Source organism: Aphis gossypii, chromosome 3, assembly GCF_020184175.1.
Source record: "Aphis gossypii isolate Hap1 chromosome 3, ASM2018417v2, whole genome shotgun sequence".
Lineage (NCBI taxonomy): Eukaryota > Metazoa > Arthropoda > Insecta > Hemiptera > Aphididae > Aphis > Aphis gossypii.
Genome location: NC_065532.1, coordinates 49,480,290 through 49,499,318, shown reverse-complemented (window position 1 = coordinate 49,499,318; position 19,029 = coordinate 49,480,290). Strand labels below are relative to the sequence as shown.

Below are 19,029 nucleotides of genomic sequence, written 5' to 3'. Positions count from 1 at the left end.
ACAATAGCATTTTTAAATGGCTGAAGTTTCGTTAATTGTTGAAACTATTAATTAAAAACAATTGCCTACAACAAACATGTAGTCCCCCTGCAATAAAATTACACATACGACTTACGCATAATTTCGTTACGTATTTCGTACAATTCTATAGAGCTATACCTACTTTAAAAATAAAATTTGTCATTTTATGATAATATTGTTTACCAACGAATAAAAAATATATATATATATAATCTATTATGATATTTATTATCAGTTATAAATTAATATTAAGTAATACTTGTTGTTTTTAGCTTAATTTAAAATGTATTTTTCGAAAAAAAAATGTCTGTGATGTTTCACACTAAAATTAAATCGAAATATTAAAAACGATGTTACCTATATCATATACGTTAACATTTATTATTTAAATTTATATTTCACATGATGAGACTATCTAACAAATCTATTAATAGCTGATCATAGTTGGTTGTTGTTAGTTTTGATTTGTTGAAATTGTCTCTAGGCAACTAGGCCAGTTTCTTTAATCTAAAGGACTCAATCCTTTAGTTGGGTTTTGCAAAAATGGTTTTGAAGGATTTAGAATCAGTAGTAGTAAGTTGTAAGCTGTTTGTTAAACTGATATATATATATATATATATGAGTTTGGCTGCGGGGTACCTAAGTAATTTTTAATTTTTTCACAATCAACGGGGAAATTATTTTTTTTAAATTTTATAATTTATATAGGTGAAGGTGAGTTTTTGATTACTTGTTTCTCTATATCCATATTCATCGAAACGGGAAGCTGTTTAAATCGTTTTCAACTAAGGCAGCATCGCGGTTATTAGATGTATATTGTGAAGTAATCCCCTGGTTAATGGACTTTGCTTTTGGCGTAGATCCTGGGGAGCGGAAACGTTTAATCTATATTGGTGAACCTTACCAAGACGTTTTATCTGTGTCAGAGTCTGTATCATTTGTATTTCTATCATTAACCGATATCGATTTTTTATGGTTTATTTATTTATTAATTTAATTGATGGTATTCTAGTATAGAGCTTAGTTATGTTAGTTATGTTATTAATTGCTCATTAGCAAAGTGTCTATTTAACACCTAATATCTAAAGTTATTCCAAATAGCGATGTTTGATTAAAAAATATATTAAATATTAAATGGTTTAATATATCATAATATACTGGTGCTAATAATGTATGCAGTAAATAGTTATTCTGATGAAATACAATTTTCACAATTAATTATCAACATAGATTCATTGTTATTAATAAATTTATTTTTTATTTTTATTTTTTGTTAGCTAAAAATAATTGATAAATAATCTTGTGTATAATACACATGTCACACATGTCAAAATAATAAATATAGATCATTATCATTTATAATAACCTTTAATAAGTTATTAATTACAATTCATAATATACATTTTTTTTTATATAACTAAGTATTGAACATTTTGTCTAAGATTCTTCATGTTAAGTAGTTCATACTAAAATCATAAAATCTAAAAATGTATAAATAAATTATTATTTTTAGATATTTTAGGTTCCAATATTGTTGAAATTACTCATTTAAATTTTGTTATAATTAAAAACATTATTCGTAGAAACTTAAACTTTTATACATGTTATACTGTTATGAACTTTACTATACTCAATAACATTTTTTATTTATTAAAAAAAAATATAGTATCTATTTAAAGATAGATTTTATGGTATTTACAGAATGATTTTATTACATTTTGAGTTGTATAAGTTGATATAATATGGTATAAACATTAAACATATATTATTGTGATAATAATTAAAATATAATAAATAGGTAATATAATAAACATTATAATATAATCGGAAAAACTTATATCACTTACTATAATACTAAAAGCAAAATTAATTACTTTAACAGCCAAATCAAATAAACATACGCTTAGTAATATTAGCTGATGGATTATTTCCGGTAAAAAGTGTTTTCATGTACAATGATGTATCATCGAATTCAAATTTAAGTATTTAACACACCTAAAATATCTATACTCGACACCTAATGTACATCAAAGCTACTTACATATTTTTTTTAAATTATTTTTTCTATTTTGCAAAATAATGAACATCTTGACATGTTGTTTAATCTATTTTAAATAGGTGTCATCCTGAGTAAATATAATTTTTGATTTCTTTTTTAACCTCCTTTCAGTGGGTCATATACAATATACATAATATGATGTGTTATAGTTCTTTTTTTATATTCTCATTTATCATGTTTGTCATATAATAAAACCTTAAAAGCTAAAACGTAAAATATTATTATACACAAATACGTTCTCAATTTATTAAAATTGTATTTATTTATTTATTCAAAAAAAAAAATAATAATAATAATAACAGAGTTTAACAGAATTATCCTCTTTGGATTACTGTGTTTATTAAAACTATATCTAACTATATGAATATTATCACTGGCAATTTTGCTATAATTGATGTTTATGACTCTGCATCTAAACAATAATTAATTTAAAAATAAACACTGAATATGTTTATATTATAACCTATTTCATTAAATTATTTTAATGTGTTATATTATTTTTAAAATTTTTAAAATAATTTCATGTTGTTTGAATTTAGAATTATTTTAAGAATTTAAAATATTTTTAGAATTAATTAAATAATATTTATACGTTTTCCTAAAGTTATAAACTTGTTTCGACAAGTTTTAATTAAGTTTGGTATTATTATTTTGTAATATTTTAGTAAATACATTAATTTATATAATATTATATTTCAAAAGAAACCTAATAAAATATTTGTTATTATTTTAATTTACCGCTTTTAACTTATTGTCACAAATAAAATTATATGGCATTGAAATAACAAGATCAAATTTACTGTATTTTATTGTAATCTAAATAAAATTTTAAATAATAATAAATTAAAATTGATAAATTTCATAATGCACAACTATATTATATTATTTTTTTTTTAAATATTCAAATTTATGATAGGTACCCCGCATATAAATAACAACATTTAAATACATTTTCGAAAAATAATAAGTTCAATTATGTTGACTTATTCCTCAAATACATATATAATAAAGTTATAATATTTACATTTTAAATTTAAAATAAACTGTCATACCTATTATAATATATGCATTATAATATAATCAAATACCTAGACAGTTATTATAGATATCGTCTAAGTTTAAGGTGTTTTATAGTATTTGTCCTTAAAATATTATCATTTATCATCATTATTCTAAATATACAATTAAAATTACATATTATATGGAATGTAGGTACCTACTAGGTATACAGTTTAAAATTAATCTTTGTCAAATATGACATTAATATTATATTTTAATATATTTAAGCAATAAAATAAAAAATAATCCATCATTTTCCATGAGGATTTTAAATTTCAACCATCAAAAATTTACAAACAGACTACGTAGGTATTTACGAACAGACGGTACGCACGATTGAAATGTAATCCTTTACCAAGAATTACTCATCACAAACGTTTAAATAATGAAGATCGATAAAACAGAACAATGTATACAACGTTGAAACCATATATTCGTAATAATATAATATATACTAGCTATAACTGTTAATCCCATCATCTGCACTTATAATATGGTGTAATGCTACCATTGTAATAACTACTATATAGATCACTAAGAGTATTATATATTAATTTATTTTTAACTTAAAAACTACAAAATTTGACAAATGAATCAATATGCGTAGAAGAGTGTCGTTTAATGGGAATAAAAATATGAAATGTGCCACGAGATGGGAATAAAAAATCACAAGACGTGTTTAGTCTTATGAATTTTATTTGAAGTGCTGCATAAGTTCACAACCATCATTAATAGTACAATTGTATCAGAAAACAAAATTGTTGTAATAACATAATAGATTATAGATCATCAAACGTTTTATTTACATGGATTATCGATATACTGCAGACAAATAAAAAAATATAAGTATTTGTTTGGGCCTACTACAAAGCATTATTTTTTTGAATTGGCACATCCAATTTATGTGAAAATATTATTGTTTTGTTTATTTATATTAATATTATTATTTGTTTTTCTTTTATAGACAAGAACCGTAACCGGACCAGAATACGAGTGCAGTCGAATGATATTAGAGACTCCGCGTTCTTATCGAAGGACGAAAGTACGTCATAACCGTTTGTGTCGAACCCATAAAATTACATTTCATCTCCCATGATTTTCGTATTCATCCTATGCGTTCAGTAGGGTACAGAGTGCGCAAAAAAAAAGTATAATGTACCAATACTACAATGCGATAATGTTAGGCAAAACGTTTACCGTCTATGGGAGGTTTCGTTCTGATTGGATTATTGTGTGAGTGCGTCAGACTGTACACAATAAATTTAAAATGCTTAGGTACATCAAGAAGTTAACACAGATTTATTTTTTTCGTTTTAAGTAAAAATAAAAAAAGAGAATAATAAAAACATCATAACGGTTTTTCACTTATTTTGTTTCTTCAACTCTAAATAATAATAATAAAACAAACAAACACGGCTCATAATTCGTGCTGTAGTCTGTGTGTCAAACACACTGAGTCGTCGAGAGAAAACTGGAATATAATTTGCAATATAAAGAACGAAGACCTTAAAAAAAAGGTTCAGTTATAATAACGGTAATAACCTAAACCGAAAGATTCTTATTTTTTTTTTTTTTTTTTACCTCATGTTTATAATTTTTGATTCGCCCGGAGCACACATTTTTCGTACACATAAAAATGAGGCAGTTTATATTTTTCACTAAAAGTTTTAGTAGATTCTTCAGTAAAGTTTTCTTTTAAAACAGGCTATTATCGTTTACCGTATTTGAAGAAAGCAAGTTTTATTTTATATTTGTGTATTACTTATTACGTTATTTAAATATATATATATATATATATGTGTGTTCATTATATACTGTTATATAATATAATTATAATAATTGTTTGACTCAAACAATATTTCACTAATTTGTATCAGTTTCATGTTTTCTGTAATAATTACTGTTGGATGTAATTTGTACGTTTATACCATTTCAGATTTGTGTTAACATAAATTTACGCATTTAATTACACTACTGCACTACGCATAAAATACATAGATATAAAATATTAGATGAGCGTTTTAAAATTATAATTTATTAATTTTTATGTTCCAATGAAATGTTAAGAAAAACAATAATTTTTTTCATCAATCAACTTAACTAGATGCCTACAAAAAATGTTTATATATTTATTGTGATTCAAAAGATACAAACATTTAATTATTTTAATTTAAACAAAAATGTATAATTTTGAATGGTGATTATGCTTACTATAAATGGTTTAAAAGTTGAATATATATTCAATGTATAAGGAATCTATTTAAATAGCTACGAAAATGTAAATACTATTTTGTTCATAAGACTCAAACTTTTGTAGACTTTTACAGAATTCTCATGTCATTTGAAGCAATTTTGTTTAAACGTAAACGAGTTTTAACTTTTCAGACTTTAAAGCAATGTGATAATAATGACCACTCAAATGCATGGCATTATGTCATATCTACTCCTTTATGATAATAATTAACCAAACCATGAAATTCAAGTCATCTATGACATTTTGAACAATCAAAACACTAAACAATGCGAATTATCTTGGGTCTGAAGAAACATATAGGCATTTTACTTCATAATCTTCTTTAATCTTGAAATGGGTCCTTGATGGTATCATTCCTTAGTTTTTATAACAGAAAATTATATGTTAAACACATTATGGCGGTTTAGGTATTATATAATATCTTTACGTTTTATACAGGAGCTTGGAGTTGATATTTTAAATTATGAACGAATCAACCAGTATAATATTTTAGATCAAAAAAAATGTCGGTTATATTATATTATTGTTTGGTATTATATATCAAATTATTCATTTATTGTAATAATAACATTATGCTTCTTGAAGTTATAATTTTATAACTTAATAAATTCCAATTTTTTTTCCTTTATTTATAATTTTTGATCTATAATTAATTAACAATAGACAATTATTAATGACATGATAACGTACCTATGGGTAGGTTAATAATTGCCCATTGATGTTATAGAAGTTAACGCCGTATTCACTTATATCTATAATTTAGTATAATTGTCTATAACATTTCATATATATGCTTCGCAGGTAAGCCGTTGTTTAAATATTACTTCTATAATAAGTAACAAGTACTTTATTTCAGTGGAAAGGTTAAAGGTAGTCGACATACATGAGAGAGACATTCTCAGAGTTTATATTGTAGAAAAAAAACTGCATTATTTTGACTTGCTTTCGTTGACTTTAATTCCCATTCATTGCACTAAAAATTAAAGAAATCTTGACAAATTCTTTTCTATCTAGTGATCATATTTTATGACAGTATAAAAAGCATATGACTTTATCGTCATCAAATTCGCCTACAGCCAGTGGTGTGCTCACGGGAAAAGGATAGGGGTTAATCCCCCTATCAGATCAAGGAAATTATATTACAAATAATATTTTTAATATTTTATAATAATATTATACATCGCTATCGTTCAATGTTCAAAATAATAAACCTAATATAAAATAATAATTTTATTTAAATAGTAAAAATAAAAAATAAATAAAATAAAATACACTGAGGTATAGTTATTATACTGATATATTTTACGCTGATTCATATTTTATATCGCACTTTTTCTCTCTTTTACGATTGTCTGCGACATCAATAGAATGTCTACTTTTTATTAACCATGGTCTATACGAACGTTTGTAACTGGAACCGTGTTAGAAGTAGTGTCTCAATGTTTATAAATAATAGTGCAGCAACAGTTTGTATATTTGATGAAGTTCTTTGTGATAATGATGAAATTATTTCATCTGTTGTACCAAAGTGAAACGGAACACTAAAATTGACTTTTTTCGAACCAGAATACTTTAAATCAATTCAATCAAGGTCAATTTCAAGCACTGGATAGTGTTAGGAGACGTATTCTACTCGCTAATCTAACGTATCGACTATATTATACAGATTAAGAAGAATGTGAGAAATAATTTTAAAAATATCTATACTATCATTATTTTTCGTTAATACGACGAGCTTTATAGTTGCTGGTTATAGTTAAAATATCTTTATTTTATTTGGTTTTCATAATACTCTATATACCAGGGGTGGCCAAACTGCGTCTCGCCCAAAGACTTATGCGGCTTGCGTCTTATCGTAACATTTTTACAAACAAATTTTTTTAATATGAATTTACGTATAATAATATAATAATATGACCTTTTTTGTTTTTGTTTTTTCATTTTGGCTCTTCCATATTTATTAATACATTTGGTGGCTCGCGAGTCTCTTCTCACTGGCCATCCCTGCTATATACATTTAGAAACACTCAATATTTATTACTCACACTCTACTGTATCATTTAAATAATCCATAACTATATTTTTTCTTGGATGTAGTAGATGTTAATTATTCAACAACATTTATAATTATAATATTATAATAATAATAAAATTGTACAATTCAAATTTTAAATACTTTTGATTATGCATCCCTTCACGAATTCATTAAACCATTTTTTGTGAAACTAATTTAATTATAACAATATTATTATTATTCAATTGTCATCAAACTCATGTGATTCTTCTAATCTTGCAGATAACGAACTACAGACACATTACGACGATGAAGGCGAATTTGAAGAATACGATTCCGGATCGCAAACTCTAATCGCGAATCTACCTCTTTACATCGCAGTAATTGTATGCGCAATTACGTTGGTGTACGTGCACGAGTGACTCCAAAACACTACAAAATATACGCTGTCCAATAAACTTACGATTTATAATAATAATTTACTTATATAAATAGATAATATTATAATATGTTGTTAAGTCTGAAATGTTTTTGGTCTTTTTTTGTGGTTTGGTTTTATTTTTCTAGTCCGTTTTCTTAAAATAATGTATCCATTATTATACACTTGAATTTAACTATGTAATACTATGTATTACGAATAGATTATAATAAATAAGTATATATACAGGGTGATTCTTTTAACAGTAAATACTTATCGTTTCTAAAAGTATTAACATTTTAGAAAATATTATTTTTTTTCACAACTCTGAATTCATTGTAAATGAACATTTTTGAAAAAAGAAATTAATCGTTGGAATTTTTAAAATGTTAACTGTTTTTAATGGCAAAATTTCATATTTCTAGGTCGACTTCTCAGTTCATTTAAATTTTAAATACTTATATAGGTACACTGATCAATAACTTAAAAAATGTTGTTTATGATATAAAACAATATTTTTTAAAACATTAATACTTTATGAAATTACGCTTATTTAGTGTTAAAAGGATCATACAGAAAAAAAAAATTAGAATTAATTGATAGTAAATTAAATGTTGTAGTAAGATTAAAATATATTCTATAATTTTATTTTACAGATATGTATATAGTGTATACAATATACATAATATATATATATTTATAAATATATATGCATTTGTATATAATACTTACTTTATATGAAGGAACTCCGTTAGCATTGTTTTAACTTTAAATAAATTATAAGAAAATAATATTGTTATCCATTATCATAGATTCGTTTTAGTGAATTATTTTTTTATACTAGTTCTGTCTAATATTTTTGTCTGATTAAAATATTGTGTTGTGTCTTGTGTGCATATCTATCTATAAGAGTATACAATTTAATTAGTTGCAAAAAAAAAAACTAAAAAAAATTACGCGTTTGTAAAACCACGCTAGGCAAAAAAAAAAAAAAAGACTGAATGAATGAGTGAGCATCAAGTATATTTTGTATCGTAAACTTGGCTCTCCATTAATAAAATAATAACGAACGTTTAACGAAAATGTCTGTATTATTTTATGACTTAAGATGTATTCGTGTGTTTAACGAACATAAACTTGTACATATCATTTGATGCTATCCATACGGAACTATTTTCAAGTCCGCACCAAATTCATTGCATTGTAATATAACACGTTTATGCGCAGTATTATAGGAGGTACTTACTATTATTATAATTATTATTAGTATTATTATTGTAAAAAAATAATGAAATCAGTGATGATAATGTCATCTGCAATGATCTTACTTTCAATATACTAAAATCTCCCTATACACTGCACATCGTATAAGTTATGATAAGGATATGAGAAATAAGTTTAAAAACTTTTTTGAATAATTTAAGTATGTATTTGATGTTAATACATAACTAAAAATTTTAAGTTAAATTAATGTACCTATATATTTTCATCATAATTTAAACGATCTCCGATTTTACATAGAATACATTTTTGCAATTTAAGAATCATGTACTTATACTACATTAACTAATTTTTAAAAAAAGCTAAATAAATTGTTTATTAGTGACATTTTGTTTATATAAAGTACCTATTTAAAAATAAAACAAAGTATATTATGTATTATAAGTATTAGAATATTATAGTTTAATAGTATAATATGCAATTTAATATAGGTAGGTACATTATAATATGTTTATTATTGATAAAACATTTTAATACAGTAAAATTTAATATCTGTGCATTTCATCGAAAATAAGGATGTATTGATAAATAATGATCTCGTAAAATCTCGTAAAATTCACCCACGTGTGCTTTAATAACAAGTTATTTAATGTTTAACTTGATTAATAACTATGTTAATAACTAGCACAAATATAACAGCTTCCTAATTTAATGTCGTAATGGATTCGATGGGTTTTGTGAAGAACGGCAGGAAGCTAATTATTACCCGCGTAGTCACGTCTGAGTTTTTAACCAATTTGATTCAAGTCTATAAATAAAAGTGAATTTAGTGCATTATGAGACTTCTTCGCGATGAGGATAAAGAAATATTTATACAGCTGTTCCACAAAAGCAGATCAAATGTTTTCTTTGGCTCTCTTTTATATATTTTCATTCGTGTTATAATCATGATTCAACATTTCTTTGCCAACTCTCCTAGCATGCGTATTTCAACGTAAAATCTTTTAAAATTGTTATTGAAATCTCTAATGGTTTTCGTTTCGATGCGTATTATAATAATTATTACAAAACTGCAGTTGCCTACTGCCATACTACCATACATTAAATCACACATACTTATCATCAAAATGAATTTGCACAGACAGTAGCTAAACACGTTCATTAGCTAAAAGTTCATTATTTATATTTATACTACCTATATATTCTGTAATATAATATATTCCTATAATAAAATATTATATTATACGTTTATAACTGTTCTAAAGTATTTTCAATCATACTGTGATGTTCCTATACCAACAATTCAAAATAATTTTTATTCGTACCTATATTATAAAAAATTGATTTCGATTAGGTACGACACTCAATTTTGTACCTACCTACTATATGAAAATATATATATAGGTACCTATTAATAAATATATCAAATAATACATCAATGTATTTAAGTCTATATTAATAAGATAATCTGTGTTGTTTATTTGTAACAATGTAACATGATAATATTATGTTAAAATAATTTATACTTTATAATCTTAATTATTTCGTAAATATTACTATAGTACCTATACAATATTTGTTCTAATATTCTAATAATATATTGTGTAAGTCTTTGTATAATATGCTTTCAATCGCAAATAATCTGACACTTGATAATATGAATTGTATACTATTAAACGTGCACATTTGTCCATTGACATAGAAATAGTAATATTATAAATTATAATAATTATTTTTATGATTATTTGTATAATAATATTATTAAAGAATAAAATACGAAATAATATTACTATGCACAGAACGAATAATGAAGGTGGTCGATCATAATTGGTTTATCATTTCATTAATGTAAAACCATTTAAATTATATTTTGATTACCTGCATGGCTAAAAATTATATTATTGTATAACAGCTGTGTAGGTATTGTATTGTATTTATATTTGAAAAAAATTGAAAATATTTATTTATATCTGATAAGAAATTGTTTATAATAGAAATTACACATGTTTATAAAACATTTCTCTAAACTGTTTTAAAAAAAATTTAATTATATTATAATAATATGTATATGTAGTAATATATATTAAAGAAAATATAATTATATACTTTATTATGTCTATTATGTGAAGTTAAAAATATTAGAAACTCGACAACTCTGTTTATTATATCAATAATAATATCATCACACAACATTTTATAAAAAATACGAGTTATTCTGGTATTATTATAACTTATTTATATTACCTACTCAATGTTATATCAAATCATACTATATTATTACAATTAGAAAATTTCGCAGAAAATATGTACGAAGCTTAAATTATTACAAAATATGAAAGATAATGTATTTATTGATATTTTTCATTTTAAAATTTGTCAAAGCTTGAATAGTAATTTCCGTACCTACTTTCCATTTTATCCTACTTTAGACTATAATATTATTATATATCTTAATACTCATTCATTCTAAATTCACTTAAGTTCACAGTTTCGTTTGGCCACGACTAGGGATGGAATTTTTACGATATAACATATTTATTTCTAATCATAATGCAGTTTCGATAGGTATTTTAAATGATCCGTAAAACATAAAATTTGTTTTACATAAAAAGCATATTAATGTTTATGTTAAAGAATATTCAATATACATTAGAAATTATTTGATAATATAAAACATTACAAAAATATTTTTTCTAATAAAATAATTATATTTTTGCACTTTCATCTGCATTAAAATTTTAAAATCATTTTTACCGATTAGGTATTAATGAATTAATATTAATAATTAATCAAATCAAAACATCAAATAAAATACGGTGTACAATAATAATACCAGAACATTATTAAATATATGCAAAATACATACCTGGTGATTAATTGTTATTATAAAAATGAGATGCAAGCATGAAAACATTGAATTCAATACTCATATAATATATGATATTATATAGTGTACCTATGAAAAAATAAAATAAATTATTAGTTGATAAAAATATTTGTACCTATTCTTAAGTCATAAAATAAACACTTATTTTAAGGAACTTTTAATGAACATTTATTTTACTCTATAGTTATGATTTCATGAATATAATTTGACTTAATTGTTAATTATTTGTAGTAGGTATACCTGCTACCTATAAACGCCAAAATGAATTTAGTTATTACAAGGGCTTGGGTTTTAAAGCATATTATGATGTTTTTTTTTATATATGAGAGAGAAATCTAATTTTTTTTACATAAATTCTTTTCACGTCATTCGGATTCCAAATAAACCGATTTATTTTTGCTTTTTTATGTAAATTCTTTTTTTTGCTTTTTTATTGCTTTTTTTCAATTACTCCAGCTGTGGATTTTTTTACGTGTTTATTATGCTATTGTAATAAAAAAAAATAAGAATAATTAATAAGAAATATAAAAACCCAGAATACAGACTAAATGGTTGTATTGGATTATTATTGTTTTTGTTATCGGCTTGATTATTAAATGTATTAAACGTATAGATTATTTATTTAATGAGCTTGCAGTACTTATACGGTCAGTATGCCTATAACATCAACATCGACAATTTCGAAATTTAACATTTAATGTTGTAGTTTGAAACCTTTATGTATGAAGTATGTATACCGATCACTTCAGTGGATGTAGAGAATCTATTTTCTATACATAAAAATATTCTGTCAGACAATAGTCAGTTTCATTACTGCAAATCTAGGGAAATACATGGTACCTAGTAAATTCTTTTTTTTAATTTAAATTTTTTTTCAAATTTTTGTGTTTATTTTTATTACTGATTCATGATAACTTTTGGTCATGCTTTTTTTTAAAAAAAAATTTTAATATTATTATTGTTGGACCTCTCGAAGTGTAATAATAAAATATAATTAAACGAATAAAACAATATCAATGGTAGAAAGCTAATTTTAATTAAGTTAGAATAATTATTGTCAAATATACGTCGCAGTAAGCACCGTTGATTGGCTCGAATGAGTAGTTGTATATCATAATAAAAGTATTATACGTATATAGTAAGTCAAGGTACATGGTAAGTAGAATGTAAAAACAAAATTTAAAATCGTAAACGGCAGTGCGATCTAGCTACGAGATTGAGAGGTAGTCTCCGGTGGTTCTTTAAAAGTTTGTACAAACGACTGTAGATAGCGCTGCTGTTATCGATTGTTTTCGTAAATCGCATAAAATAATACTAAGGCGTAAAGCATACTGAGTACGCCAAATCTTAAAAAAATAATAATTGTATTAATATAGTGAATAATGTTTTATATTTTCATATAAATCAATTTTGAAACAACTCAAAGTGATGATAGCAATCAAGGTTTAAGTCTGTGGTTTGTCTACCTTTTCTAATGGAGTATATTTTAGTGTGTATAAGCTATAAATTGCAAGTTTATCTGTACGTTTTTCTCAGTAAAAATTCAGTACTGTATAAAATTGAACTAAATTATTTTGAATTTTCGATAAGTTTATTTTAGTATATTTAAAAAAATTATGAGGAATCTTGCACTAAATTTTCTAATCTTAAATATAAAAAGACATTATATATATATAAAGATATTCATAACTGCTATATGTATGAAATAATTTCTTAATATTTTTTGAAAAAATAAGTTAAAGAATATTAATTTAGTATACAATTTTTCAATGTTAAAATCGCTTTGAAATTAAAATATTTTAGTTTTCGGAATAAGATCTTTTGAAATCTAAAATATATAATCAACAATATTTTATTAAATCAATACAAAATACAAAATATCCTATGCTACAGCTTAAAAACTATTATAATTTTAAGAATAATAACGAAAAAACTACAAATCAAGCCTTTATATGCTGAATAATAGATTTATATTTATGATCTATAAATAATATTTAGACAAGCTAAACTTAGATATTTCAAATACCAATAAATATCATTAAAATAACCAAAATATTTTGAGAAATTAATCTAGTAAAGAAAATGCCAATTTTAATATTTGATGAAATTTTCAAGTATCTACGACTTATAATTTTTCAATAGTAATAAATATTTAATTTCATTTGAAGATAAATTGTTATCGTTACGCGATTTCGTAAACATGAATTCAAAAGCATATACAATTTTTTTATAATGATGTTTCGAGTTTTCTCTATAGATTCTTGAAGGAAAACCTATAGAAAACTTAGTGTTGTATTTTTAATCATTAGTTATTTACACAAACAATTTTATGATTTTTCAAATTCAAAATTACTTTTAAATTTTCGCGTTTTCGACATCGTAAATATTTAAAATATAAACGCTTATAAAAAAAATTGTAACTAATGATTTTTAATTTTTTTGCTATAATAAGAAAATCTCGGAAGGAAATTTGTATTGAAATTTCAAGCTTTTTGGTCATCAAAAATTTTTTTATCGACACTTCAAAAAAAAAAATCTCATAAAAATCAAAATATAAAATAAATAACTCAAATAAAGTCAAAAATTTCTGAAAATTTAACTGTATATAGATAACACTAACATAAACATTTGGTGAAATTATTATATTAAGTATTTATAGTGATTACAACCATATAAAAAAATCAATTTGGTCGAAAACTGGTTTTACGAAAAAATTCCCGTTTTTCTTTAATTAAATTTAAACTCATTTTTGAAATATTATTTTTCCAAAAAACTTCATTTTGAATTATTTAATTCCAAAAAACTCATTTTTGAAATATTATTTTTCGAAAAAAGTTCATTTTGAATTATTTTATTCCAAAAAACTCAATTTTTAAATATTATTTTTCCAAAAAACTTCATTTTGAATTATTTTATTCCAAAAAACCATTTTTTAAATATAATTTTCCAAAAAACTCATTTTTGAAATATTATTTTTCAAAAAAGTCATTTTTCAAATATTATTTTTCCAAAAAACTTCATTTTCAATTATTTTATTCCAAAAAACCCATTTTTTAAATATAATTTTCCAAAAAACTCAATTTTTAAATATTATTTTTCCAAAAAACTTCATTTTGAATTATTTTATTCCAAAAAACCCATTTTTTAAGTATTATTTTTCGAAAAAAGTTCATTTTGAATTATTTTATTCCAAAAAACTCAATTTTAAAATATAATTTTTCGAAAAAACTTCATTTTCAATTATTTTCTTCCAAAAACTCAATTTTTAAATATAATATTCCAAAAAACTCAATTTTTAAATATTATTTTTCAAAAAAAGTTCATTTTGAATTATTATATTCCAAAAAACTCAATTTTTAAATACTATTTTTCCAAAAAACTTCATTTTGAATTATTTTATTCCAAAAAACCCATTTTTTAAGTATTATTTTTCCAAAAAAGTTCATTTTGAATTATTTTATTCCAAAAAACTCAGATTTAAATATTATTTTTCGAAAAAACTTCATTTTGAATTATTATATTCCAAAAACTCAATTTTTAAATATAATATTCCAAAAAACTCAATTTTTAAATATTATTTTCAAAAAAAGTTCATTTTCAATTATATTATTCCAAAAAACTCAATTTTTAAATATTATTTTTCCAAAAAACTTCATTTTGAATTATTAAATTCCAAAAAACTCATTTTTTAAATATTATTTTTCGAAAAAAGTTCATTTTGAATTATTTTATTCCAAAAAAGTCATTTTTCAAATATTTTTTTTCGAAAAAACTTCATTTTGAATTATTATATTCCAAAAACTCAATTTTTAAATATAATATTCCAAAAAACTCATTTTTGAAATATTATTTTTCCAAAAGTCATTTTTCAAATATTATTTTTCCAAAAAACTTCATTTTGAATTATTTTATTCCAAAAAACCCATTTTTTAAGTATAATTTTCCAAAAAACTCATTTTTTAAATATTATTTTTCAAAAAAGTTCATTTTCAATTATTTTATTCCAAAAAACTCAATTTTTAAATATTATTTTCAAAAAAAGTTCATTTTCAATTATTTTATTCCAAAAAACTCATTTTTTAAATATTATTTTTCAAAAAACTCATTTTCAATTATTTTATTCCAAAAAACTCAATTTTTAAATATTATTTTTCCAAAAAACTCATTTTTGAAATATTATTTTTCCAAAAAAGTCATTTTTGAAATATTATTTTTCCAAAAAACTTCATTTTGAATTATTATATTCCAAAAAACTCATTTTGAAATATAATTTTCCAAAAAACTAATTTTTGAAATATCATTTATCCAAAAAACTTCATTTTGAATTATTTTATTCCAAAAAACCCATTTCTTAAATATAATTTTCCAAAAAACTTCTTTTTGAAATATTATTTTTCAAAAAAGTTCATTTTCAATTATTTTATTCCAAAAAACTCAATTTTTAAATATTATTTTCAAAAAAAGTTCATTTTCAATTATTTTATTATTCCAAAAAACCCATTTTTTAAATATTATTTTTCAAAAAAACTCATTTTTGAATTATTTTATTCCAAAAAACTCAATTTTTAAATATTATTTTTCCAAAAAACTCATTTTTGAAATATTATTTTTCCAAAAAAGTCATTTTTCAAATATTATTTTTCCAAAAAACTTCATTTTGAATTATATTATTCCAAAAAACCCATTTTCTAAATATAATTTTTCAAAAAACTCAATTTTTAAATATTATTTTCAAAAAAAGTTCATTTTCAATTATATTATTCCAAAAAACCCATTTTTTAAATATAATTTTTCAAAAAACTCAATTTTTAAATATTATTTTTCAAAAAAAGTTCATTTTCAATTATTTTATTCCAAAAAACCCATTTTTTAAATATAATTTTCCAAAAAACTCATTTTTGAAATATTATTTTTCAAAAAAAGTTCATTTTGAATTATTTTATTCCAAAAAACTCAATTTTTAAATATTATTTTTCCAAAAAACTCATTTTTGAATTATTTTATTCCAAAAAACTCATTTTTGAAATATTATTTTTCGAAAAAACTTCATTTTGAATTATTTTATTCCAAAAAACTCATTTTTGAAATATAATTTTTCGAAAAAACTTCATTTTCAATTATTTTCTTCCAGAAAACTCAATTTTTAAATATTATTTTTCAAAAAAAGTTCATATTGAATTATTATATTCCAAAAAACTCATTTTTGAAATATAATTTTCCAAAAAACTCATTTTTGAAATATTATTTTATGCAAAAAATTCATTTTTCAAATATTATTTTCAAAAAAAGTTCATTTTCAATTATTTTATTCCAAAAAACTCAATTTTTAAATATTATTTTCAAAAAAAGATCATTTTCAATTATTTTATTCCAAAAAACCCATTTTTTAAATATAATTTTCCAAAAAACTCAATTTTTAAATATTATTTTTCAAAAAAAGTTCATTTTCAATTATTTTATTCCAAAAAACTCAATTTTTAAATACTATTTTTCCAAAAAACTTCATTTTGAATTATTTTATTCCAAAAAACCCATTTTTTAAGTATTATTTTTCGAAAAAAGTTCATTTTGAATTATTTTATTCCAAAAAACTCAATTTTAAAATATAATTTTTCGAAAAAACTTCATTTTCAATTATTTTCTTCCAGAAAACTCAATTTTTAAATATTATTTTTCAAAAAAAGTTCATATTGAATTATTATATTCCAAAAAACTCATTTTTGAAATATAATTTTCCAAAAAACTCATTTTTGAATTATTTTATGCAAAAAATTCATTTTTCAAATATTATTTTCAAAAAAAGTTCATTTTCAATTATTTTATTCCAAAAAACTCAATTTTTAAATATTATTTTCAAAAAAAGATCATTTTCAATTATTTTATTCCAAAAAACCCAATTTTTAAATATAATTTTCCAAAAAACTCATTTTTAAAATATTATTTTTCCAAAAAACTTCATTTTGAATTATTTTATTCCAAAAAACCCATTTTTTAAGTATTATTTTTCGAAAAAAGTTCATTTTGAATTATTTTATTCCAAAAAAGTCATTTTTCAAATATTTTTTTTCGAAAAAACTTCATTTTGAATTATTATATTCCAAAAACTCAATTTTTAAATATAATATTCCAAAAAACTCATTTTTGAAATATTATTTTTCCAAAAGTCATTTTTCAAATATTATTTTTCCAAAAAACTTCTTTTTCAAATATAATTTTCCAAAAAACTCAATTTTTAAATATTATTTTTCAAAAAACTTCTTTTTCAAATATAATTTTCCAAAAAACTCATTTTCTAAATATAATTTTTCAAAAAACTCAATTTTTAAATATTATTTTTCAAAAAAAGTTCATTTTCAATTATTTTTTTCCAAAAAACTCAATTTTTAAATATTATTTTTCAAAAAACTTCTTTTTCAAATATAATTTTCCAAAAAACTCATTTTTAAAATATTATTTTTCGAAAAAAGTTCATTTTGAATTATTTTATTCCAAAAAACTCAATTTTAAAATATAATTTTTCGAAAAAACTTCATTTTCAATTATTTTCTTCCAGAAAACTCAATTTTAAAATATAATTTTCAAAAAAAGTTCATTTTCAATTATTTTATTCCAAAAAACTCATTTTTTAAATATAATTTTCCAAAAAACTCATTTTTGAAATATTATTTTTCCAAAAAACTCATTTTTTAAATATTATTTTCAAAAAAAGTTCATTTTCAATTATATTATTCCAAAAAACTCAATTTTTAAATATTATTTTTCAAAAAAGATCATTTTCAATTATTTTATTCCAAAAAACCCATTTTTTAAATATAATTTTCCAAAAAACTCAATTTTTAAATATTATTTTTCAATAAAAGTTCATTTTCAATTATTTTTTTCCAAAAAACTCAATTTTTAAATATTATTTTCAAAAAAGTTCATTTTCAATTATATTATTCCAAAAAACTCATTTTTCAAATATTATTTTTCCAAAAAACTTCATTTTGAATTATTAAATTCCAAAAAACTCATTTTTTAAATATTATTTTTCGAAAAAAGTTCATTTTTAATTATTTTATTCCAAAAAACCCCATTTTTTAATTCTATTTTCCAA

The 19,029-nt window shown here is 21.7% G+C and overlaps 1 protein-coding gene across 2 annotated transcripts in view; it reads left to right on the top strand.

Moving 5' to 3' along the window:
* LOC114125258 (neurotrimin) overlaps nucleotides 1-11,202 on the top strand; it is a 161,271-nt gene extending 150,069 nt beyond the window's left edge. The window contains exons 9-10 of one of the 2 annotated variants that reach the window (XM_050203479.1): nucleotides 4,104-4,181; nucleotides 7,690-11,198. In XM_050203479.1, coding sequence (XP_050059436.1) covers nucleotides 4,104-4,181; nucleotides 7,690-7,829 — 218 coding nt within the window. In that variant the 3' untranslated portion in view covers nucleotides 7,830-11,198. Of the gene's footprint in view, nucleotides 1-4,103; nucleotides 4,182-7,689 lie in introns of both variants that reach the window. The other variant, XM_050203480.1, reaches the window with a different exon arrangement.
* The last annotated feature ends 7,827 nt before the right edge of the window (nucleotides 11,203-19,029 follow it).